At 40.5% G+C, this 24489-nt stretch overlaps 1 protein-coding gene across 3 annotated transcripts in view; it reads right to left on the bottom strand.

Moving 5' to 3' along the window:
* Nucleotides 1-20570, bottom strand: part of XRCC5 (X-ray repair cross complementing 5) — a 56325-nt gene extending 35755 nt beyond the window's left edge. For all 3 annotated transcript variants that reach the window (XM_069781090.1, XM_069781089.1, XM_069781091.1), the window contains exons 1-9: nucleotides 20483-20570; nucleotides 15982-16095; nucleotides 15248-15431; nucleotides 14002-14050; nucleotides 12322-12444; nucleotides 9232-9420; nucleotides 6200-6314; nucleotides 4352-4490; nucleotides 2186-2298 (exon numbers count right to left, since the gene is read on the bottom strand). In XM_069781090.1, coding sequence (XP_069637191.1) covers nucleotides 2186-2298; nucleotides 4352-4490; nucleotides 6200-6314; nucleotides 9232-9420; nucleotides 12322-12444; nucleotides 14002-14050; nucleotides 15248-15431; nucleotides 15982-16095; nucleotides 20483-20500 — 1044 coding nt within the window. In that variant the 5' untranslated portion in view covers nucleotides 20501-20570. The remainder of the gene's footprint in view (nucleotides 1-2185; nucleotides 2299-4351; nucleotides 4491-6199; nucleotides 6315-9231; nucleotides 9421-12321; nucleotides 12445-14001; nucleotides 14051-15247; nucleotides 15432-15981; nucleotides 16096-20482) is intronic.
* Nucleotides 20571-24489: the final 3919 nt, after the last annotated feature.

Here is a 24489-nt window from a genome sequence, read left to right as displayed (position 1 = left end):
ATCATTCTCTATACAGTGTAATTTTAATCCTGCAATCAAACCTGAATAATTTTGTTCCACTGAGGTTTATGCAGCTACTACTGGGCATAATTACTCACACTCCTAGTTACAGGCCAGAGCACACTGTATTTAAGATGTAATTCCTATTCATTATGAAATCCACAGACAAAAGCAGCACATCATAAAAATTATCAAAAGCAATAAATATTTTGTGCATTGAAAAAATAGAAAACCAATTTGTTCATTCTTTGAGGCATATTTATGTGAATCAAAAATATTCCTACAATTAATTATATTCCTACAACATATTTGAAGGTATTACCACACTGTCTGACCCATGGTGGAAAAAAATTCCAAGTGAAATAACAGCACACTTAAAAAAGCATGATTCTTCACATCTGTTTTCCTCTTAGTTTCTGTTTTCAATGAAAGTCAGGCTTCAAGTCAAAATAGGAGGCCAGCCTCCAGCATAAGAAAACACTGCACATGGTGAAATACATCTTACAGAATTAAGCAAAGAAAGTAAGACTCGGCTGTAGGCTAATAACGCATTGAAAGATGCAAGAAATTGTCTCATTGAAACATTGGGTTCAGATGCAACATTTCACTTGTTAGATCCAGTTTCTGGTACAGAATTTAGCAGTCCCTAACATCTCTCTGCCCTGGTCAATTTAGGGTGTATTAACTCAACCGTGGTATGTTTCCTCGATCAATCACTTTCGTACACAAGCTCCTGTGTTACTTAAGTTTAAGTTCCCAATGTCCTCAAGGAGCAACCAGGTTACAGTTCTCATTTAGGCTGGCTTCTCGTTTCAATAAATTGACTTCCTGACTCCTCAGTTAATAATATGCTTTGGACCACTACACTGCAGTAGTCTAAGGGCATATCTAGCAACATGCAGGGGTCTGTGCCACCTGTACTGTAAAGTAAAAATAGGTTTAGTTACATCCATTTGGGAGCAAACTCCCACAGATACTTCCTCTTTCATTAGCATCCTGGCAAAGGTAACAATTCCTCAACCTTTGTTCAGGCAGCGAGACATTTCAGAGAAGAGCAGGAGGGCTGGGAGCTTTCAGAACAGAAGGCACAGAGCTGCCCTATGATTTCATTTCAGTTTTGAGTGGTGAAGGGGACTGGGTGCAGTGAACTCCAAGAAGAGTAAAGCTTCAGTCACCCTGTGCAATATCCTGGAGAACAGTGGGAGCAGCTTAACAGAAAAAATAAAGCTTTTCAGGACATAGTTTAGTGGGCATGGTGGTGTTGGGTTGACAGTTGGACTTGATCTTAAAGGTCTTTTCCAAACTAAACAGTTCTATGATTCTATAATATTTCTAGCAATTACTGGCGCTCACACCTCTGTATTTTCTCCTTATGTGTCCTGCTTCAAGAAGGGTTTTGTTAAGCCTTTGCCTAAGGCTCTCCTAATGCTTAAGTCCTGGATTTTCTGCAGAAAATCACCTTGTACTGGATAGCTTTTAAGGTACTTGCTCAATATAAGTTTCTTATAACTTCCAGGTAAAACGAGTGGCAAAGTTAATACCACAAGTACAGGTAAGTGCATACAAACACCAAGCATCTCATTGAAATATGGAGAGTTTTTGAATGATGTTATCTTCATCTAAGCTTTATGAAGTCTTTGCTACATTTAGTTTTTGTTACAGCAGAAACAAGAAGCAAGTCACAGTTCACAAACTAATCTTTATGGAAATGAGAACAAATGCAGTCAGTTCTCAGGCTTTCTTTAACATTTTTTTAATGTTGAGGGAGAAGCTTCTTCTGTTAAAAAGAACACACTTGTGGCTGGACAAAGCCCAAAAAGGCTTCTACATGACCTGAACAGAAGAGACACCATCTTCTGTTGCAGATCTGGCATCACTATTTAAGTTCGTGAGATAAAGTGAGACTACAACACCTCTGCCTCCACTTTGCAGAGATCTGAGTTCAGTGGCTCTGGCTTCACTTGAGGACCCAATGGCCACATTTATGAGCTTCTCTCCTTCACAAAACTACATACTGTTTACATGTACTAGAATCAGCAAATAAGTCACCCCTGTATACCTGATTGCAGATGCCCCATTCGCAATACTGGAACCCAGTACACCACCACAACTTTAGTGAATTCAAACTGAAATCAATTGTCTTGAACACCCAGGAACTAGAATGGGAAGAAGTTTAGTACTGTACCTGAGAGGATCTGCTGAATCCCAAAACAGAAAAACATTTTCCTTCTGTTTTGTATTTCATTTGCTCTTCATCTTCCTTGGAAAAAGGAACTATATCACTCCCATAGCGAAACCCTGGAGAACAAGAGAAGAGCATCTGGTAAGCATATGGGCCTACAATTCTAACACTGAAATTAGCTCTCTGAATATTTTAACAATGCATGCATGCCCCACAGCTACACTCCACACATGCTCATCAAATTACTTTCCCTGTTAACAAAAAAACCACACACCCCATAGACACGCTCTGTACCTCACGAACAGCAGTTGCACTCCTTGTACATCACTTTATGCAACACAGCTACCCTCACAGTGAGCGGCAAAGAAAATAAAGCAACTGAACATCTTGCCCAACAAAATTATGCTCACAAAATAGATTTAAGCAAATCAGAATAGATTTCAGCAAATAGACTGCAACAATCCCTGCAAACATAATACAAAAAAACCCAAACATACCACAAATCATGGACAGGAAATGACACCAGGAATGATTCACAGAACAAAATGTATTAACAGTGGAAGTGAGATACACCCTTACACACAATGGAAAACCAAAACACTCTTGTACGCACAAGTGGTCTTTCTATATATTTCTGTGTTTTACTTCCCATGCCTTACATTACAGGGATAGCTCCACAAAATAGGAAGCTAGCTCCACAAAATAGGAAGCTGTTACTTTCTCAGAGGTATCATCTGTTCCAACTGTTTCCTTGCCCATCTCAAGCTCTAATACCCTCCCTGTAACATCATCACTTTATTTTACAGTCACAGACTAAGGATGATATCCTCAGGTGTGAAGAAAACAGAAGGAACAGAGATAAATCCCTGAATTAAAAAACCTATATGCAGACGCATTTTCCTGGAAGCTGAAAAACAAACACACAGGCAGAATGAAAGAAATTTCAGTATGGGTGCTTCAAATGCAAAATATTGTCTAATTATGACATTTCTCAAAAGGCCCACAAAAGTCCATAAGGCATCAGCAGCTCTTTAACTGTAAGAAATATCACACCATTGATAGAGAAATTTTTGGTCTCTTTTGTTCACATTGAACTGTTCATCACTTCTTTTTACTAGCATCCCGCAACCACTCACCAACTTAGGCAGTCAGAACATCAGCAGAGAACAGTACAAATACTTCACTATAAAAAGTGGATTTTTTTATTTTACTAGAAGTTTTGAAGTTATAAACATAAACAGACTACTAGCTTTTAACTATCATTTTTGCTTAAAGAAACAAAGAAAATCACATTGTTATTGGGACATTTTTATCTCCTACTGCTACAAAACACCTATGATTGTTACAACTGAAAGAGGTTAAATAAAAAAATACAGTATTTATCTTAATTTTTCAATTTTTTTATTCATTTGACAGGACTTTCTATACTGTTACTGAATAGTTCTGCCCTTTATAGTTAATACACTTGCCCTACTTGTGTGGGATTGAAACAGCAAGGAAAGAAAAAATTAGTAACAAAATGTATCTATATTGCAAAAAATTAAACATATTTGCTTAACTCCATTTTTAAAAAGTAGACTATTTCATACTGTTTCTGGAGTCTTTAGTCTTCTAAGGAATTTAATCCACTCAGAACGAAGCTGAAGGTTATAAAAGAAGTATTCTGCATACCACTACTTCAGATAGAACCTGTTATGGAATTTAAACAGCAAAGCTAATAGACTCTTGAACACTAAACCTTCCATTAATGGTTTCATCTTCCCAATTGCAGAATACCTGGAGCAGTTGCTTATCTAGAAAAAAGCAGTGTTATGAAAGTATTCATGTTATCAGTACAACTGAACATTTGAAAACAGGATAGAGGTAGCAGCACTACTCACTGCAGAGCTGAGGTATCATCCTCCACAGAATAATTTAGGAAGCTGTAGTGCCTTCCGAGTTCCACCTGGTGGTATTATTATTATTATTCCTATTACTGGCAAAAGTAAGAATTTTTAAAATATGTGAAGACAAAGAGTCTCACATAACAGTCTTCCATCCACTTACAGAATTTACATTCTAAGATCACAGCTAGGCTTCCAAGTATAAAACTAAAAGGCATTTAGGTGATTTAAGACTACAATCCATTGTCTTTGGTTTGTCTTCAGGGTGCACATAAAGAAGTCATACCTTGAATAGTATCATCTTTCTGAACCTCTGTCTCGTCATCATCATTCAAGCAGTAAACAGTTTCTTTTTGCACATCATCTTTTCTGAGGGTTTTAGCATCCACAACTGTCCAAATTTTTTTCACCTTCTCTTCTGTGACCTTCATATCAGAATTCAAAGAAAAGGAACATTTAACATTTCAGCGGGATCCAGAGTGCTTACCAGAACATGCAAAAAATTCTTAGACGAAGTGCTGCATTATTTTGCCAATAAGGGACTAATAATGACAGCCCCAAACATGCATCTCTGACTGCTACCACAGTGCTTTCAGCACACTGTTTCATCTGCACAAGACCTAACACCTGAACTATATCATATTGACTGCATACTTGTCTTGGTTATTCTTTAAAGTCATGGGCTAAGTCATTTGTGGAAGTCTTTTAGTCACAGGATAACATGTAACTTGCTTGCTATGTATTTTACTTCCTCCACCTACATAAATGCTTCTGATGGAGCATTAAGATACATGTTAAAGATAGGAGAAGACTCAATGCTCATTCAGCTTGTTTGCCCAAGTTTTTCATCAGGCTTACTACACTACAGGATAAAAATACCCTATATTACTGCAACTTCCCCAAAAGGCAGAAAAAGATCCCAGTTGCATTACGGGACTGGGAGGGAAAAGAAGGAATAAATAAGTATCTGCAATGAGTGAATGTTTCCCAAATACAGGGAAAGCAAAATGCTTTCTTTTCTCTCTACTTAAGTGAAATTGATGGTTTTGATGAGAATGAGAACAAAAATGGAGAACTGGGCAGAAAAGACAGAATAGATTATGTCAGTAGATATCACAAGTCTATTCCTAGCTCTGATCCAACTGCTCTATGACCTCGGGCTAGTCACTCGGTTCATGTTGCTTACTCTCCCAAACTTAATTTATTTGGGGTGTAAACACCTTTGGGAGGGGACTCTTACTGCATATTTGTACAGGTCTGGCACAATATTCTAGTTTAAAAAAAAAAAAAAAGAATAAGCATAAATAGAAAGCTGCCAGCAGAGACCTCTTTCAATGCTAGTATGCCTATCTCTCAGAAATTAGATATATTTCAACTTCATAATACATCTTCCTGAAACCTTGCAATACTGGCCAGACTCTTAGTCTTGGGTTCAAATAAGAAACCAACTAATCTCCATCTCACAAGATCCATCAATGCTGCCACACTATATAGTTACCTATTAATTATTCAATAACTGGAATTTTGCACATTTCCTGTGTTTAAATACACTTACTTCTTCCTAGCACTGTGTGAAGAACCCATATAAACTGTAAGGGAAACAGACTGTGCACATGCTCTGCCAAACAGTATAAAGCAAACAAGCTTTTTTCCCAAGTCTGAAATAACAATAGATGCAATTCAACACAATAGCTGGTAAAACATTTATGCCCACCATTTTACATACACATGTGCATAATTCCTCTCGTGCCTAGGGCTTAAGAAATATATATTAAGTCTCATTGAGCTGCAGACTTATCACTGATGCCGAATGGAAAGCTTCACACAACCGCAGCATTCTTAAATCAGGTTCGTCAACTTCAATACCATTAAGTGTCACAGCATAGATAGCAATTAGTTCTATTTCTGTACATCGTGGATTTTAGTTCTTTAACATATGTGTACAATATGGTGAAGTTAGAGTTGCTGTGGGAACCACAGTTTTAGAAGTATTGGCTTCTATGCACACAAAACCTCTACCATAATTATTTTGGATGCTGTTTTAGCTTTTATTTTCTTAGCTTTAAGGAAAAAACATGCAGCTGCACCTAACTTGCTGCCAAAACACACTAAAACATATGATATTTGAACTTACTGATTTGTAGGCCACAATCCTTATAGACAAATTAGAACCAATAGTGAGCTGGCAGGGCCAAGCCATAGGTCTTCTTTCTATTTTCTTAAACATTGAAAGACGCTCCAGGCTCTCTCTAAATGAAGGAATCAGGAAAACAGAAATGAACTCTGGTGAACTGTAATAAAATATTACAGACAATACACTCTCTTCAGGGAGATGCAGGAGTCCAATTGTTTCAGCTTGGACTGCATAAAGCATTAGTAAATAAACTGTATGAATAATCTGGTCATTAACTATTGTCAGAAAAGAGAATGAAAAAAAGAGGTGGTACAGTAGATTATTCCCATCTCAAGCCTTTATGATGGTGTGACATTAGGGCTTAAAGACATGGTTATGTTAGGTCTTGTGATGAAACTACACAATTGCTTATTAAGCATTTTACATTTATCTGTACTCACCCAATTAGGGCATGTAGCTAGCTGAACAACCCAAATTAGAAAAGGCTCTCTAAGTGGTAAAATGTTTTCTGCAGTGGAGGTGAAGAAATAAAGAATCCAGTTTCAATTAACAGTATTTTGTTTGTGTGGTAATTAACTTTTGACACTTTTTTTTTTATACAGTACTAACGAACTCATTATTTTCAGGGCATCCTGTTAGACTGAAACAAGTTAGAGTATTTCTAGCCTAAACAGCATACACACAAGTTCATAAAATGCACAAAAAAGGAACTGTAATGAATTTATACTAAAAAGTGTTAACTTAATTGCACAGCTTTAAGCAAGGGAGTTCAAAAATTTAAAATTTACAGTAAAAGTAACTTATAATATTTTATTGTGGAATCAAATAGGCTTGCACCCAGAACAGCTTTCACCTAAAACAAACTGCATTGGCTATTTTGCTGTAAAATTCCAATGCAGAGAAAGCACTCGATGAAGCAAAGATAAAACAGTACCGATCTCACCTTTTTCACATGATGATAAAACGCAAAACTACCTCTTTCTTGATTAAAGCACTTGTCTGGCAGAAATTAAGATCAACTCCTAAAATCAGTAATACAGAATTCAAATTGGTATTCTACTTTTCAAGTTTCTTAGGATGAGCAGGGTTTTTTTGAAAATTCTAATGGAAGCAAAATGAAAGGAGAAAATGCACTGGAATTTTTATAATGAGATAAACATTGTATTTCCTTTTTTAATCTTTTTTTCCTTTGGGGAAAGGAAGGAAGGGAAGACAAATTATTCCTTCTGACAATAGACACGTTAATATAGGATTTTTAAAAAGAACCTGTTACTATATCATTAAAAGTACTGCAACAGCTACATTCAAGAATGAACGTGAAAAATCAAATACCTAAGTGTCAAATGCCTAAAAATTGTCATTTAAGCTTAATATAGTAACTCTATCCTTTAATTTCTTATATGTATAGAAGACAAACACTTCCTGTTATCACAGAAGACTCAGCCAATAGAACCCCAGTAAATGCACATTTCAACTTGTATTTTAAAAACATGTCTCTCCTCCTCTGCTCTCCAATCCTTACCCCTAAAACCCAGAGGCAGCAGAAGTATCTCCTGTCCGATAGCTGGAATATCAACCCCCCAAAAATACAACAAAATTTTCTCACTTACTTTCCTGGCATGACTAATTTATTTTCACCAGCAGGAATAACAGATATAGAAAAACAGAGAGTGTATCTGAGTTGGTAAGTTATCATGACAAATTTGCAAGGCTGACTTCTTAAAGCTTGATAAGCAACTTAACTGCATCTAAAACCTCAGGTATCCTTCTACAACTTAAACAACTAAAGCTTTAATTTATTTGCCAAATGCCTATTTATCCAAAGATTTTGGATTTCCCCTGAAAACATGGTACAAAGACAGCTTATACAGTAGCAAGGACCTGCAATAAAAAAAACATATAAAGCAGGCACCAAGCCACATATAGCTTCATGCATATGGATTATCCTAAAGGATAAATGGGCCCAGAAAGATACTGCTTTTCTGTGCAGTCTTTTGATGCAATGACAAAGCCTGCTTTTTTCTAGAGACTGAGACTGCTCTGTTGACTAGTAAGGAATACACACACAGTGATACATGTTTCTTCACTAAACCACACTAATGCTCAAGTAACAGTTTAACTGGCTGCTGACGTGTAAAGCAGATTAGTTGGGCAGGGTGCAGGAAGAAAACCCTACAAATAAAATGACAAATAACAGCATGCAAACCTACAGGTACCAACCTCATCTAAAAATTACACTTGATAATCACATTACAGCTATGGTCTACTAAGTTTCCTGAAAAACATGTTGCCTAAAAGATCACACTTCATAATTGTAGAGTAGAACTACTAAGACAATAACATCAGACTTTTTATAAGGTGCATAGATGCATTTTGCTTGTTTCCCAACTGAGACAACACCTATGTGGAAAAGTCTTGGATATATCATTAGCTACAGTTTTTCAGAGACACACATACATTTTTATTCTTTCATCGGGGAAACATGAAGTGAAAAAACATCTTACAATTCCTTCATTAGGAATGCTGCTAAAAAAAGTATATTGTTTGGCACAACGGCACAGTAGTCTGTGATTAAAAAGCAGGATTCAAACCAACAACATTACTCAAAACATTTGTGGGAGTTTGATAAACTAGTGAGCTAAAAGAAGTCTGCAACCAAGAAACAAAGGCTAGCATTAAATGCAAATGTTCTACTTGCAGTATGTCACAAATTCCAACTCTTTCCAAAACATGGTTTTGAAACCTCATTTATAGAAACATTCCCTCCAAAACCCACCAACACTAAAGATGGGAGAAAACTGATTTTTTTCTTTAAATACAGATATTTCCACTGAAATCTGTAAGCTCTTCTACTTATTCTAAAGCCACTGAAGAAGCTGTTTGAAAGGGATTGAGTGTACAATACATTATAAAATTCACCGACTTCAGTGAAACTGAAAGCCAAGTGACTGATTACTTACTTAATTTCATCGTTTGGGGAAGCAATCATGAAGTAAATTTACAGTACCATAAAGAGGATTAGCCAAGTTTACCTAAAAGTGTAAATTTCTTCCAGCCCTCCTTCTTCATCCAAAGTATGCATCAGTTTCCTCACCACATCAATTCCTTCCTTCTGTTGCTCAGTTAAACCGTTTTTTGGAAAAGAGTTTCTGTGCATATGAGAATGTACACTGGCACTGACATCTCCACCTCCATCATCAACATCCATTGGAAATGGCAGACTAAGAACACAAGCAGAAGCAGTTAGTTTAACTTTCTTTTTAATTAAAGCCACCAACCAAAACCAAAACAAAATTGTATCCGGATCAACGACTTCTATCTAGCTGCAGTCAGATGTATGAAGAGCCACATGGCTTGTGAAACACACGGTAGTAGTATTTCAGGTCTACTTGGCATTGGTAACATCTTGACCAGAGTGCTGCACCAGTTGTGGGCATCACATGTCAATAAAGATGTCCACAGACAGGAAAGGATTAGGGAGTAAAGACAATGCTGATTAGAAAACAAGATTACGAGAAAAGATTGAACAAAATAAAACCCATAGAGAAGGGAGTCAGAGGGCAAGAGAGTCCTAAATATAAAAGGCTGTTGCAGAGAGGAAGGGAACAATTGGTTTTTCATATTCAGCGTGCACTCAAATCACATCACGGAGTCAGGTCAAATATTCAAAAACCTGATAAAGGCATTTCAAACCATAATCTCTAAAACCAACTGCCTGAGGAGATAGAAGAGTCCCCATCACTGGAAATCTTTATAAAAAGATTAGACAAACACCACTCAGCAATGACATACATACAACTGATCCAGTCTGAAGCAGAGGATTGCTCTAGATGACTTGATAAAGGCCATTCCAGGCCTGTGATTCTGTATCAGCTCCAAATGCCAGTAAACGGGACTTACTCTGCAGTGGGGCTATTAGGTATTTCCGGAATAAATGTTACTCTTTGAGATTTTAATAGCTTACAATACTAGGTGAATTTCTGACTGAAGATGACATTTTCCTGCACTTCAAGAGTCAGATTTTAAAATTTAGCCAGGGGTTATAGATAAAATGATCTTGCTGCTCTTCAAAATATAACAGAGTTAACTAAGTATAATAACCAGAGAAAAGAGAGATGTGTAAGATCCTCCACTCTATGCCCCTGACAATGCCTGCAGATTTTTCAAATCTTTCATCTGATCCAATTTTGAACAAACCACATGATGCCTTTTACCACAAAGTAAAAGAATTTTAGCATTGTATTATGTTTTTCAAAAAAGCAGCCTACAGATCTCTACCTTACTTTCACTTCATTGGTCCTCACTAAACTTATCTGTGGAGCAATGTATAATAAGGAGAGTTAACAATATGCACAACAATGTCACATACAGCAGAATTAAAGATCAAACTTCAGCAAAGTGTTTGGTACCTTTTTAGGAAGCAGCATCCACTGACAAATAGAGAAACTGTATTTTAAAGCTGTTAAAAGAGCAAAAAGCTTCAAACCTCTGATACATAAAAGTTAGACTACTTTTATTATACAGTGCTTAGAGACTCCTGTGATGAGAACTGTGTAATACCCAAAGCTACACAGTGCTCAGCATGCGCTTGGGACTTGATAACAGGGAGGAAAACCAACTATCTACCACAAGTTACAACCTAATCAATAAACAGGGTGTAAGAGATGGAAGCATTGGTTATAACAAAAGGACAAGGTTTAGCAAGAAATTATTTTTAAACCAGTATCCTGAGTATTTTACCTTTGTACATGTATTTCTCAAAGCATCGTTTGCTCGTATGGCTGAGAGACAGGGTGTAAACCTGCAGCTAATACTCTAACAGCAACATTTCCCTAGTGCTTCTATTAGCTATGGGGCTTTTCCTTTGCTATGTTACAGTCAAAGAAAATGTAAAGACATACCAGAAATCTCACAGAATAAAACTGCAACATTAACTTGCGGTAGTAGCATCTGTGCTACTCTGCACAGCAAACTACAGGTATGGAGACAAGGTATCAGGGGCTAAATACCAAGCCTCTGAAAGATGTACTGTGGCTGGCAGCATGTACTCAGGTTCACGGTGGTGTGTCTCCCCTGCCTCCAATGCCAAGAATGGCTCAAATAAGCTAGAAGGTGCATGTCAAGGCATGTTGCAAGCATACCTTCTTTTGCTGTGTAGACAGAACCCGGGAGTAGTCTGACATTTTTACATTGAGCCTCTCCCAAGCACAAGCAAAAAAGAATTTTTTTGTGGAGGATCAGCCCATGATTTTCAGTCATGCTTTCCTACCTAAGCCCTCTGTTATCTTGGAGGTGAACTTGATAAATTCATTAAAGCCATTTGTGGACCCACAACACTGCTCCTTACAGAACGCTGGATCTAAGTGAAAGTAAATACTAAAATGATCAGAAGTAAAACTGCAGCTTTAACTTTCTCCTGCGAAATTATTTGTTATAAACAGCAAGCATTAGCATTCACACAAAGTTTTGCTTTTAAATAAACTCTTACTAGAAGGCCTATAGCTTCCTATGTTACCATCATGTGCAACAACTAATACAGATCTCAGCACCACCATTGATTCTTCAGATCAATGCCTATACCTATATCAAGACAGCCAAGGGATTCCTGTCATAACACTTAAGACATTGCTTCCATTTTCCACTTCCATTTTCCAAGCCCATCACTGTGAATATAGCATTTCTCTTCAGACTTGCTTTTCTACTGACACCAGAATCAGGCTATAAACATCTGCAGCGCTACCTCATTATTTCTTCCCGGTAACTCCCTTACCTAAAAGGATCTAGGCTGTTGCTGTGACAAAAGTACTGTTTCTGAGGCTATTTCTGGCTCATTGTTTCCCACTTCCCTGCTTATATAGATGTTTTGTCTCCCATTTTAGATTTTGCCTCTAAGCTATAAGCTTAACTGGAGAAGAAGCCATCATCTTAACCTGTATTTGCACATCACTTAATCAAGGTGACTTGGTTCATAACTGGAATTCAAGGCATGTGTCATTGATAGAAGTACTTACAACAATCATGTTACGTACTGGTACACCTCTATAGAAACAATACACCAACAGATCACCAGTTCCTTCAAGATCATTATTAAGAAAGTGTATAACAGTCACTTCCATACTTACAAAATCTGAAGTGAAATTCCTGTTTTTTTCAAGTTAGCAATAATAATTTCCAGCTGATCCTCACTGACAGGACTACTAAGGTCTGTAAACAGTTCAATATGTCTCTTCTCATATTTCTTGCCTCTTAAAATACAGAAAGAACATTTACATATATCAGAAATATTATCTATAAGGCCTTTTTCTAATTCTTTCCTTACAAAATTGAAACTTTACCAAAGTAATACACTTGTAAAGAAAAAAATAAGCAAACAAACCTACTTGATAGAAGTTATTCTATCATTGGTCATAATATTTACAGCAAGTTTTTATTTTTATGTGATTACCCCTACTCACTCCTACTCCCTAAAATTGAGGACTCTAGCCTTGTGACTGTTTAAATCACTAACTACATCTAAATGAATGGAATTCTGCCAGTTTTCACCAACATACATAAAATGCTAATAAAATATGTTAGGCTGTTTATTGACTATACTGGATATTTCCTTTGCAGCTATAAGTCTGTCCTTGTGAAAATGGAAAACATATTTTAAATTACTGTTGCTGGTGGGGGTGCCATTTTAGTAAGCTAATTCAGTAGATTCATTGGATAAGATGGACTTTAAAGCCTACTTAATACACTAAAAAGTAGTACCAATAAACATCAGAAAGTTCTGCCAGCTACAGAGCAAAATTCAGTTAAACTGATACAGTTTTTATCTGGATATTCAAACATAAGGGTGATTTTTCTTGAATTTTTACCTGACATTATTTTCTCAACTGAAGGTAAACTCTGTAACAAAGGGTTTGGTGCATACGAGCAACTTACTCAGAAGATAACAAAAGCAATTGCTCTGTAGGTATTCAAGGTTATACTGCCATAAATACACTGATTTTAATTCACAACTCAGTTTTAACTGTTAAATTGATACAGCTTTCCATGCCGATTATACTTTATTCATAAAAATACAAATTGTATCACTAAGTCTAGTCTTCTGCATTCACAATTAGATCATATAATCTTTTTAACAACTTGCTCAATCTCTGTTTTAAGAGGAAATAAGGTTATCTTCCTTCCTCTGGACCATCAGTTCACCCAGTGTTAGTCAGATTTCCAAAGTACATTCATTGACAACTTTGTAACACTTGTGCTAACATTTTCTTTTGGCTTAAACAGTGCTTTTCCCTACTGCACGTTTATCTCCCACAGCCTGTGTATTTACTAACAGCGACCTTATCTCCAACAGCCTTTAATTTGTTAGGCTGAACAAACTCACCTTTCTAGTTTTGTTTTCTTTTTTTTTTTTTTGTAAGATATGCCATCACCCTTACAAATTTGGTAGTCCTTTTCTATGCGTTTTAATATCTGAATTAGTGTTTTTTGAAAACAGATCACAAGAAATGCAACACTAAGTAAAGTCTTTGTGCCTTGTATAATGGCATTAATATTCTCATGAATCTATTGCAAAGTTTCCAGTTGCATCAGAAAGTTCTTAAGATTGTCTGGAGAAACTAAGTGTCTCCTGGGGATTCTTCAGGGACAGACTCCTGTAGCATGTTGTTCGTTTTTAATGTTTGGGGTTTTTTTTAGAAAAGTATTTCCCATATTTACACAACACTGGAAATATAATACTGACAAGAAATCAGATCAGCTCCAAAGTGCAAGGTCAGAATTCTGTAAAAGGCTTTATATTACATACTCACATTGTTTCCTTCTGAAGCAAGTCCATACACACAATAATTGCATCCAGGACTAAGCAAATTTAAGAAAAATCTCATTTAGAACATGAATCATGTCACAAAAGTGGTTTTCCTATGAAACAATCTTCTGTTTTGACCCCCTCCCAAACACTGACAAACATGCATTTTAGTTAACAAGCAAACAATTTTTTGAGACAAGTACTCTTCAAATATCTACTGTGCAAGAGGTTCCTATATAACTTGTCTGTTCTGTGATCTTGTCTCTTCCCCATTTATCTGATGGAACAGTAAAAAGACTGCTTCAGGGCCCAATCTTCTAACTGTCAATGAGGAGGCTCAAGTCCAATGAAAGTACAACCTAATCGTTACAACATTACTTTGAATCCACAAACAAAATTTACTTGCACTTTCAGTATACAATCCCATTTTCTCATGCGAGTTTTCTTTCAAAACATCTGCATCTGGCAATTTCTTGATAGTTTCTTCCTCATCACAATTTTCATTAGGAACGTGTTTTTATCACTACACACAAACCTGCCCACCCATCAGAGAAGAAACATGACTGCTTCTGCTAAGATACAGTTGACTGGCTGCACACTTCTCTGAGACAGCTCTGACTGTCTGAATAGAGGTGTCACAGCAATCATTTTGTGGCCAGAAAGAGGGAAGACAACACAGGAAGTTGAACAGTAGGTAGATGAAACACACAAAGGGACACTATATAGACTACCTTCTTTTAAAACTCTTCACCTTATGCAACTTACAACAGAATACATTCAAACAAAAACGACATTCAAACCAGCAAGTGACATTGGGCAATGTTAGAAATCCTTTATATAGAAATCAATTTGATAAACCTCTATTCTGTTTTGTCTGGCTTCTGCTGACATATTTCATAAACAGTATTTTTATTTGATGAAAAAGCATAAACCAAGTTTTGCAACACTATTTTTAAAGGCAGATGCCTTATTTGAGGCCTAAAATTATATTATTGCTATCTTTGTTCTCTTTAATTAACAGAACACTTCATAAAAGCAATGATTCCCTAAGGCCAAGACTCCATCTGCTAGCCTAAAAGAACGTCAAAAAGCAGCTAATCTGCTTTTGAACAAACTTACAACCACAAATTAGCTGAACTCTGATAGCAGTTAAAACTTTGGAGGCAAATCTGAGCCCATTTCACAGCACTAACTTCCTGCCTTCTGTGTAGCTGAATCAGTTCAAAAAGTGCTCTACAATGAAAGGATACAGTCTGCTTTTTCAGAGCCTGGTTTAATCACGTCTTGAATGTCTTCCAGCAGATCAAAATCTGGTAGCATTAGTGACCTATGTACAGTAATGTTTTGGTATTGATCCCCACTGGCAAGGTCATTCCTAGTACCATCAGTGCCAAACAAAATTACAGCAACCTCATCTTTACTCTCAGCAAAAACCTGGCAACAGAGAAAACACAAAACAGGTATAAAAACAGGTAGATTCATACACAACTATGTTAGGCAGACTCCAGCAAGCTTAACTAATTTTGAAACAATGTCAAGTACAGTGGATTTACTTTTCAAGTGCTATCCTACAAAAATGTAATCTTACAGAAAGTTCACTGGTTTAGATATAATTAAACTAACAGATTGACATGAAGATATCTAGGATAAAACAAGTAAAGTTGGCTGACTTAGTCCTTGAAATGAGTCTTCAGTGTGATAAATCTTAACACTGTTGAAACATTTTACAGAAAGATAAGAGTACTTGTTTTCCCTAAAAGCTTCTACTGCCCTGAAGAAAAAGAGCAACCAATCCAACCACCACATCTCATCCACAAAAGTACAGCTGAAATAAAGAGCACTGTTACTCCTGCATAAAACCAGACTAATTCTTAGTCATTTCTCATTTATTTCAATTATTAGTAGATGAGGAAAATATTTCATAGACATTATTGCTTCCTCTCCCTTTTTAACAGTTTTTTATCACATGTAAAGTCACACATACCTGTCGCTGCACAAATTTCATCATAATCTTCTTGGCTTGTTCAAGTGAAGACTCCTCACCAGGGGCAGAACTGCTCATTGTAAAGCCTACATCCAGGCACAGCACTATGGCTGCCTAGAAAGGAAAGACAATACTGAATAAGAATGCAAAAGGGCCAATATAAGCATAATTACTTGAAAGGGTACATACAAAACCTAAAAATCAAACTACATCACTACTGGTTTCTTTTACAGTAACTGTTAATATGAGACAATGGTGGAGGACAGAACCAGTACAACTCCACCGAACTGAGGGTCATTTAATCCTGTATCATGTTCCAGGCAACTCAATACAAAAAATTACAGAAAATACAAAAAATCCTATGTTAGACAATAATCCGTCAAGAGGGGCAATTTCTATACAACCCTGCAAACTTTTTAGGGATCTAAGGGCTCTTCTACACTAGGAAATAAACCAGAAATATTTTGGTTGACATTTACAAGCATAACACAATACAGTATATCTGCACAACACAAGGCAGAGATACAAACTTGTTCCCTAAACTCTACAGCTACATCCACTCTTCACAGTAGGTCATAATAGCTGTAGAGACCACTCTTTGGTCTTAGCCAAGAACAGTAAAAATGACAGCACTCCTAGAGCTTCCAGGGAGAGCCAGAACATTTACGCTACTGGAGGTGTCTGCAGCAACCACCGGCGTCTGCAGCGCACAGCTATGCTCTTAATGCCTTAGAAGAATGAATTCTGATTTCAATTTGCGGGCTTAAATCCTACAAGCTAGCATATGTGTTTGCATTTCTGACCATTGCTTTAACTGATCTATATATAACACTGCCCAAGTCTTCCCCTTAACTGATTTATAAACAAGTATACAAATAAAATAAAATTGCTTCTTGTAATTTCTCTCGTTCAACTGCTGCCAAGTTCCTCTAAAGTTCTTCCACAGACTCTACTTATCTTGATTAACCTGAGTAACTTTACCATGCAGCTGAATGAAGCTACAAGAGAAATTCAGCAAAATTATGCCCTGCATCTCCAAGGACACTGACAAAAGGCCAGCTCAAATTCATTGTCACTGATTAAACCAAGGTTCTTTAAATATGCATCAAAATCTTGCCTGGTGGACTGCCAGTAGCTTAAATTACACTGCCCACAAAAAATTATTGTTTGCCAGAACACAGGAAAGTTAGGTATTACCTAGGTTGGAGCCAGTCACCTTGTTTTCAAACACAAAATATATCCAGTTCTCTAAGAAGTGAAGCTGCCAAAAGGACGTGGACATAAATCAGAAGACTGTCAAGCAACATGAGATGCATAGTCTGCTTTTGCAAAGCAAAAGGGATGAACAGAAAGAAAAGGTGTCAGTCTAAGCTCTTTTGCATATGACCATGCAAATAACTCCAAAAACCTTTTTAAACATCAACCAAAAGAACCTGATTCTTTTTGTCACCCAAATAGATAATTCTTAATATCAAGTGGTATTGGGTTTGTGTGGCAAGGTTTTGGTAGGGGGGGGACAGGTTACAGGGGTGGCTTCAGTGAGAAGCTGCTAGAAGCTTCCCCCATGTCTGACAGAGCCAATGCCAGCCGGCTGCAAGACGGACCCACCGCTGGCCAAGGCCAAGCCCATCAGCAACAGTGGTAGTGCCTCTGTCATAACATATTTAAGAAGGGAAAAAAAGTTGTGGCAGGCACAGAAACAGCAGCCAGAGAGAGGAGTGAGAACATGTAAGAGAAACAACCCTGCAGACCCCCAGGTCAGTGAAGAAGGAGGGGAAGGAGGTGCTCCAGGCACCAGAGCAAAGATACCCCTGCAGCCCACGGTGAAGACCATGGTGAGGCAGGCTGTCCCCCTGCAGCCCAGGGAGGTCCACGGTGGAGCAGATATCCACCTGCAGCCCGGGGAGGGCCCCACGCCAGAGCAGGTGGATTCCCAAAGGAGGCTGTGACCCTGTGGGAAGCCTGTGCTGGAGCAGGCTCCTGGCAGGACCTTGCGGATCCATGGAGAGAGGAGCCCACGCTGGAGCAGATTGTCTGGCGGAACTTGTGACCCCACAGGGGACACACACTGGAGCAGTCTGTTCCTGAAGGACTGCATGCCATGGAAGGAACCTGTGCTGGAAAAGTTCGTGAAGAACTGCAGCCCATGGGAAGGACCCACGTTGCAGAAGTTCATGGAGGACTGTCTCCTGTGGGAGGGACCACACGCTGGAGCAGGGGAAGAGCGTGAGGAGTCCTGCCCCTGAGTAGGAAGGAGCGGCCGAGACAACACATGATGAACTGACCCCAACCCCCATTCCCTATCCCCCTGCGCCACTGGGGGGGCTAGGTAGAGAATCCTGGGGTGAAGCTGCGCCCAGTAAGAAGGGAGGGGTGGGGGGAAGGTATTTTAAGATTTGTTTTTATTTCTCATTACCCTACTCAGGTTGATTGGCAATAAATTAAGTTAATTTTCCCCAAGTCAAGCCTGTTTTTCCTGTGACAGTAATTGGTTGGGTGATCTCTCCCTATCTTTACCTTGACCCACAAGCCTTTCATTATATTTTCTCTCCCCTGTCCAGCTGAGCGGGGGGAAGTGATAGAGCAGCTTTGGTGGGCACCTGACCTCCAGCCAGGGTCAACCCACCACACAAGTTTATAAGAATAATTTGCCCAGATTAGCTGTCTAATGCTCTGTATTAGCAGCTCTAAAACCATTTTCTTATTCTCCTTCTTTTCCCAGGATATATTGTGCACCTCCCCTGTCATTTTAACAAGCACTGGTTAACTCCCTGCATCCTCCCAGGAAAGGACAAGAGGAAGAAAGAAAGAAGGCTGAGCAACAGGGCTCCACAAGATGTCCAGCAGGTTATGCTCAGCCTCAGCACTCTATTCCTCACTCTGCCTTCACTGGTGGCTTGCCGGGAAGCCAGGAATTAATGCCTCTGAGTCAGCGAGGTCTGCAGCTTAGAGTAGAATAGAGGCAGTAACTGAGGCTGCACTAGGTTCTCACAAGAGCCTTGTTACTGCTCATCTGCCAGCCTGAGGAATTAGTATACCACCATCAGCAACTGCAGACCCTCGGCTTGTTGTTATACTGCCTCAAGACACAACGGCTGGCAGCTGAATTAATCCTGTTGTCCAAAACAGGTAAAATGCTCTTCACAGCTGCTAAGATGACACCAAAGAAACCAAACAAGTGCAGAAGTGAAGAGCTGCTGTTTTGCTTAAGAAAAAACAATCAAGTGTCAAGTGCTAACATGCTCTTCTGGAAGGCAGCAAACTCCAAGCCTGCTGCCTATTCAGGTATGTGGAATCCTGCTTCAGGAAGAGGGCAGGTCTCTCTTTTGGTAATCTCCCTCTATGTGTCTCTTCATTTGTTATTAACTTCCGTGCATCTCACCTCTGAGCATCCAGTACTGCCTTTTTCAGGTGCAGTATACTAAGCAATGCTTTTAAGATGCTCAGCATGTGTGGTTGTAGGACAACATTGTCACACCTGAGCTAACATCAATCTGCTTTGCTCAAGTACTGATAAGGGTGAAAATGGAACGAGCCTGCCTTTATCTCTAACCTCTTAGTGCTGAAGCTAGTTGTAATAAAGCTGAGATATAGCTACAGCAGCACTTCAGCCTGCAGCACAGACAAGACCTGTGTTTAACAGACATTAAACGTCCCTGTATCAGAAGAGAACTTAACGTGGCCTTCACCAACAGGATTCCTTAAACATACCAGACAAACAAACTGCATTTTTAACAGGGCAAAACCATTTCTACTATTATTCTAGCAAGAACAATGGCAATTACGACTGTGGTAGCTGCACTGTGCTTAAAACCACAGCTGCCCCCGAGACAGGAATACCGAAGTCCCTTTCAATTAGACTGGTTTGTACCAGCAGCAACTCGGAGGTCGGCACAGGGAGGAGTTACTCGGTTTCAGAGGTGGATTTTGCAGCCGCGGCTGCCGTGCCGTTTGCTACCAATACCGAAGTCAGGTCACTGATGGCAAGCCGGGCCCGTTCCGCCCCACGCGGGCCGCGGTACAGACAAGCCGCCTCACGGCAGTTACAGCCCCTTCCCTCAGGTGAGCATGAGCGGACCGGCCACGTTCAGCTCACAGAAAGGCACTACCGGAACAACCCCCAGGCGCCCTCAGAACCCCCCACAGCGAGGACGGGGGCCGCGCAAACACCCACCGCCACAGGCGCCATGGGCCCAGGGCCAAAGCTGAAACAGCCCTCGCGTTACAGGCGGGCAAAGGCGGCTCCGGCCCGCAGAGGAGGGACCCGCTGTCACGGCCCCCCACCCCCCGGGGCTCAGCCGCGGCCGGGCCCAAGCGGGCAGCACCTCCTCCGTGGCACCCCACCCCTGAGGCACGTTCCCGCCACACCGGGCCGGGGGAGACAGCAGACGAAGTGTGAGGGGGGGGGGGGGGGTAAGGGGGGGGGGGGTAAGGGGGGGGGGTGTGTGCCCAAAGGCTGTCGGGATACTGGAAGACACCCCCCCCCCTCCTCTCCCCTCACCTTGCTGCTGCGCGCCATCTCGCTCGTTCCGGGACGCGGTGCGCCGCGCTAAGCGCTCCGGTCGGCGACGTCGTCCTCCCCCCCCGCCCGGGAACACGGCGGCGGCGGCGCCTCGCGTTCCGCGGGAGGGCAGGCGCCACCCAGCGGCGGGCGGCCGCGCGGGCGGGACCGAGACAAAAGGCGGGCGAGGGGATGAGAGGGGCCCGGCCTGGCACTGCCCCGTCCTCAGGCTCCAGCAGCAAGGAGGGGACGCGGCCTCCTCAGCCACGGCCTCGAGTCGGGCCGAGGCTGGCGCGGGGCAGGCCGCAGGGGGCAGCTGGGTGAGAGGGGAGGGAGATGTGGGGTGCCTTCCCCCCCCCCCGCCATCTTTCTCGTCAGGTCGTCCCCCCGCAAAGTGCCACATCTCACAGGCATGACTGTAGCTGCAATTTTGGCTATAGGGTGAGCAGCGTGTAGCCAAGGACAAGCCTGGTTTGAGTAGACTTGGCTCAGGTCTCTGAGGAGGCGCAGCAGCGGGTCAAGTCTCTGGGGCCGGAGAGGCCCTCCTGTCCTCTCCTGCCTCTGAGCACCCCCTGACTCACCCCATCTGTCACCCACCCCACAGGGCCCGTCTGCCCAGGGCTCTCCAGCTTCCTCCTGGCACACGGGGGTCCCACAGAACAGCCATCCCCCTTCACCACCAGGACAGGGCTTTGGGCTGAATGGAAGTGTCCAATAAGCCACATTCTGCCCATGGATCACCAGTGGGACAGGATTTATTTATTTAAACATTGGCACCACGCTAGCTTTCTCCCAACATTAATAAGAGAGAGAATTTCTTACCCAAATTACATCCAGGGTCTTTGTTGAAAATGAAGCCTGCTGATTTTATAGTAGATGCTATATCACGTATATCTTGGCACCTGTTAGACATTAAATCATCAGCAGAGATGTACAGAGAATGGCAAATATTTCATCACATATATTGAGTACTTCCTGTTCTGCGTTACTTTCCCTGTATCCTTTGAGAATATCATTACCAGTGTCCTTTCTATTCTCAGTGTATCTCAAAACCCACATTATTATCCATAATTATTCTCAAAACAGAGTGCAAAGTGGTGATATTAGTATAGCTACAAAAGAGTAAATCTCACATGAACATTTCAAAAACCTTGTACCAGAAGACGGACCCTGCAAACACAAGTGTTTCCTTTTTATATTGAGTGATGTCTGAAGACAAAAATCCCCTTTCCCTCCTTACTACATTGCCATGCTTTGGGAATATTGGTAATTGAGGGATTCTCTCTTCAAAGCGCTTTGCATATCAAAGGAACAGAGCAGCTTAGCAACGTGACAAACCTTTTATGGGAAAGCTGTAGATAAAAAAAACAACAGTCAGGAACTGCAAGAGAAAGCTGTGTGTTGTCTTCTGAATGTCTCTAAGGAGATTTCAGATTAATCAGCCAAGGAAATCAGGTCTGCTTACTATTATTATTATTCCTGATGTTATCTTAGTCCCTAGGAGTGCTCAGCACAGACCAAGGCCCCCCCCCCTTTGGCCTAGCAATCAGGCAATCCCCCACCCCAACTGGTTTCGACATAGCTTGCAGTCTATGCATAAAACGAGAGATGTGCACATGCATGCACACACCCAAATGGGAAGAGTGGAAAAACAAGAACTGATCAACTTCATCAGCGAGGGCTTTACACACCAGTAGAAAAGCATTTTGCCAGGCATCATAATCAATGAACATTTTATTTTTATGCCGGGGTTGGGAAGTAAAACCCCAGCCCTGACTGCTGGCACAGAATATCGACACAAACCCCTTCATAGTCCTCTCCGTATCCTAGATTTGACATAAAAGCTGAATCCCAGGCTTTGGTCCAAACTGTCATAGCTAGAGCAGTAATTGTAAACATTACTCAGGGAAACCTAATTTGGGTATGAACTAGGAACCTCTGCTTTGCAGGAAGGTTGGTGTGCCCAACCCAGGTACAACACCCTGTTCCCTTACAAAGTCTGAATAAAAAGACACCTGTAACCGTAAAACTCTATCTATGATCTTTCTATACATTAACTCTCAGTCTGGCATAAATAGGGTCTTATAGCTCTCTCAGCAAAATGCATAAACGATAAACCCAAACATTCCCCCTTTTGTGCTTTCATGCTGCCAAATTTCCTCAGATCTATTTCCACCATTCAAAGAAAAACTGGCTAATCATTTCTGAAACAAACTTTAATCCCCATTTCCTTTGCAAGTCTGCACAGAGCTCCCTTACAGGTAATCATCAGATCTGACTAATGAACTCCATCTTGGGGCGCTGGGACTTTGTTAACCTGGATTAAGACTTGAAGATCTTTGCTTGTGAATGCTAGCCAAAAGATGCTTGTGATTAATTGGCCATTTCCATTTTACAGAATGCCAGTCTCTGGGTATAAATAATAGATATGTGACATCTCAGAGGATTCAGCATCCAGGGTGATCAGCTGTAATCTCATTTGCAACAAAGTGAGTCAGACTTTAGTCCCAGTGAGGTTCTCAGTCACTCGTCTGCTTACTCCTTTTTTGGTTACTTTTCTTCCCCCTGAAAAAATAAGCCTGGATTAAATAAGCATGCTCTTGAGAAATAGCAATGAGGGGCTTGCCTTGTGTTTAACTTCGCTCGATGCCTTTACAAGGAAAATGGCTTCCCTGATTTGTTACAAGAAGGAATGTATTATCCAGGGAGTTGCAGCTGGGACCCAGCTGCTTATGGCAGCTCTGAGCAAATGTGAATGGTTTCAATGTAAAAGTAGAAAGATGACTTGGCCTTTCTCCCTCTTGGAGCAATTGCCCACAGGGTAAAACTTTGGATAAATGCCTGGTGGAAAGAGGAATACCGTAGCCATCTGGGATCAAGCCCAATGGTTTTATTGAAATAGATACATGAAGCAGAACTTCCCACAGAAGAATTAACTTTGCAATCATTACCTATTCTTCACCTGGATTCATACATAGAAGGGGGCACTAACTGCAAACTGAAGAACTATGAACTGAATTTCCTACAGAGATAAACAAAGCAGGGCAAGGACACTGTGACACCAGTTGGCTTTGTATTTCTACCAGTACCAGCCTGGCAGTAAACTGAAAGACAAAGTAGACAGGAAATTGGCACCCAAAGCAAAGCAGAGCTTAGAAGCACATCTGCTAGCATCTTCCTGCATTTAGCTTCATGAGATGTGCACAGTTGTCTTCTCCCAAGAGGTCTTTCCAAACACCTGCTTGCAAGCACATGCCAAAACTGTGGTGCAGACCAACACTAGTATTTATTATGTCTGTTTAGTGACTCCTGATGGTCCTTCCCAAGCCTAACACATGGTCTTTGCTTAGTTGCTTATGTGGGATATGCCTGCAGGGAAAATATCTCAAACGCTGGTTTCACTCTCTAAAGCAAAACTGGTCTTTGACTTTAAGGATCAGCTGTAAGTCCACAGGGCTTGTCCTCTTGGCTGTCTATGACTCACGAACACTTAGCACATTACAAAACTGTGCCTTTAATAAACTTTAAAAATTAAAAAAAAAAATCCATCCGAGGATTCCACAGTTCCCATCTGTTGGTCTACCTGCTTAGTCCACTTTCTGTTTAGTTCATGCAATGGAAGGAAATGAGTCTACTAGGAAACAAAGAAATTGTTTTGGTAGGAAAATTAGAAAGCTAAATAGTAAGGAAAGGTAATGAGTTACGAGTGTATGTTGACTCAGGGTGTGTCCTACCAGGCACATTCTAGCTCAGGGGCTCCAGAACTGTGGCAAATGGGTGGATCATTGCTGATACACAAACTACTTCAAAGCAGCACATGCACAACTCATAGTCCCACACCACCACAGAGGAGACGGGGAATACGTCGGAAATGGCTCCACAAATCCTTCTGCACAGAGCTCAGAGATTCTGAGGGCCCATGGTCATAGTTCCTCTTCCAAAAGACAGTGTCACTATTGCTTTTCCTCCTCACTAACCCCAATGCCAGCTGCTAAATTTACAGCCTC

This window comes from Haliaeetus albicilla, chromosome 4 (assembly GCF_947461875.1).
Source record: "Haliaeetus albicilla chromosome 4, bHalAlb1.1, whole genome shotgun sequence".
Taxonomy (NCBI): domain Eukaryota; kingdom Metazoa; phylum Chordata; class Aves; order Accipitriformes; family Accipitridae; genus Haliaeetus; species Haliaeetus albicilla.
This window is presented reverse-complemented; position numbering and strand designations above follow the sequence as displayed.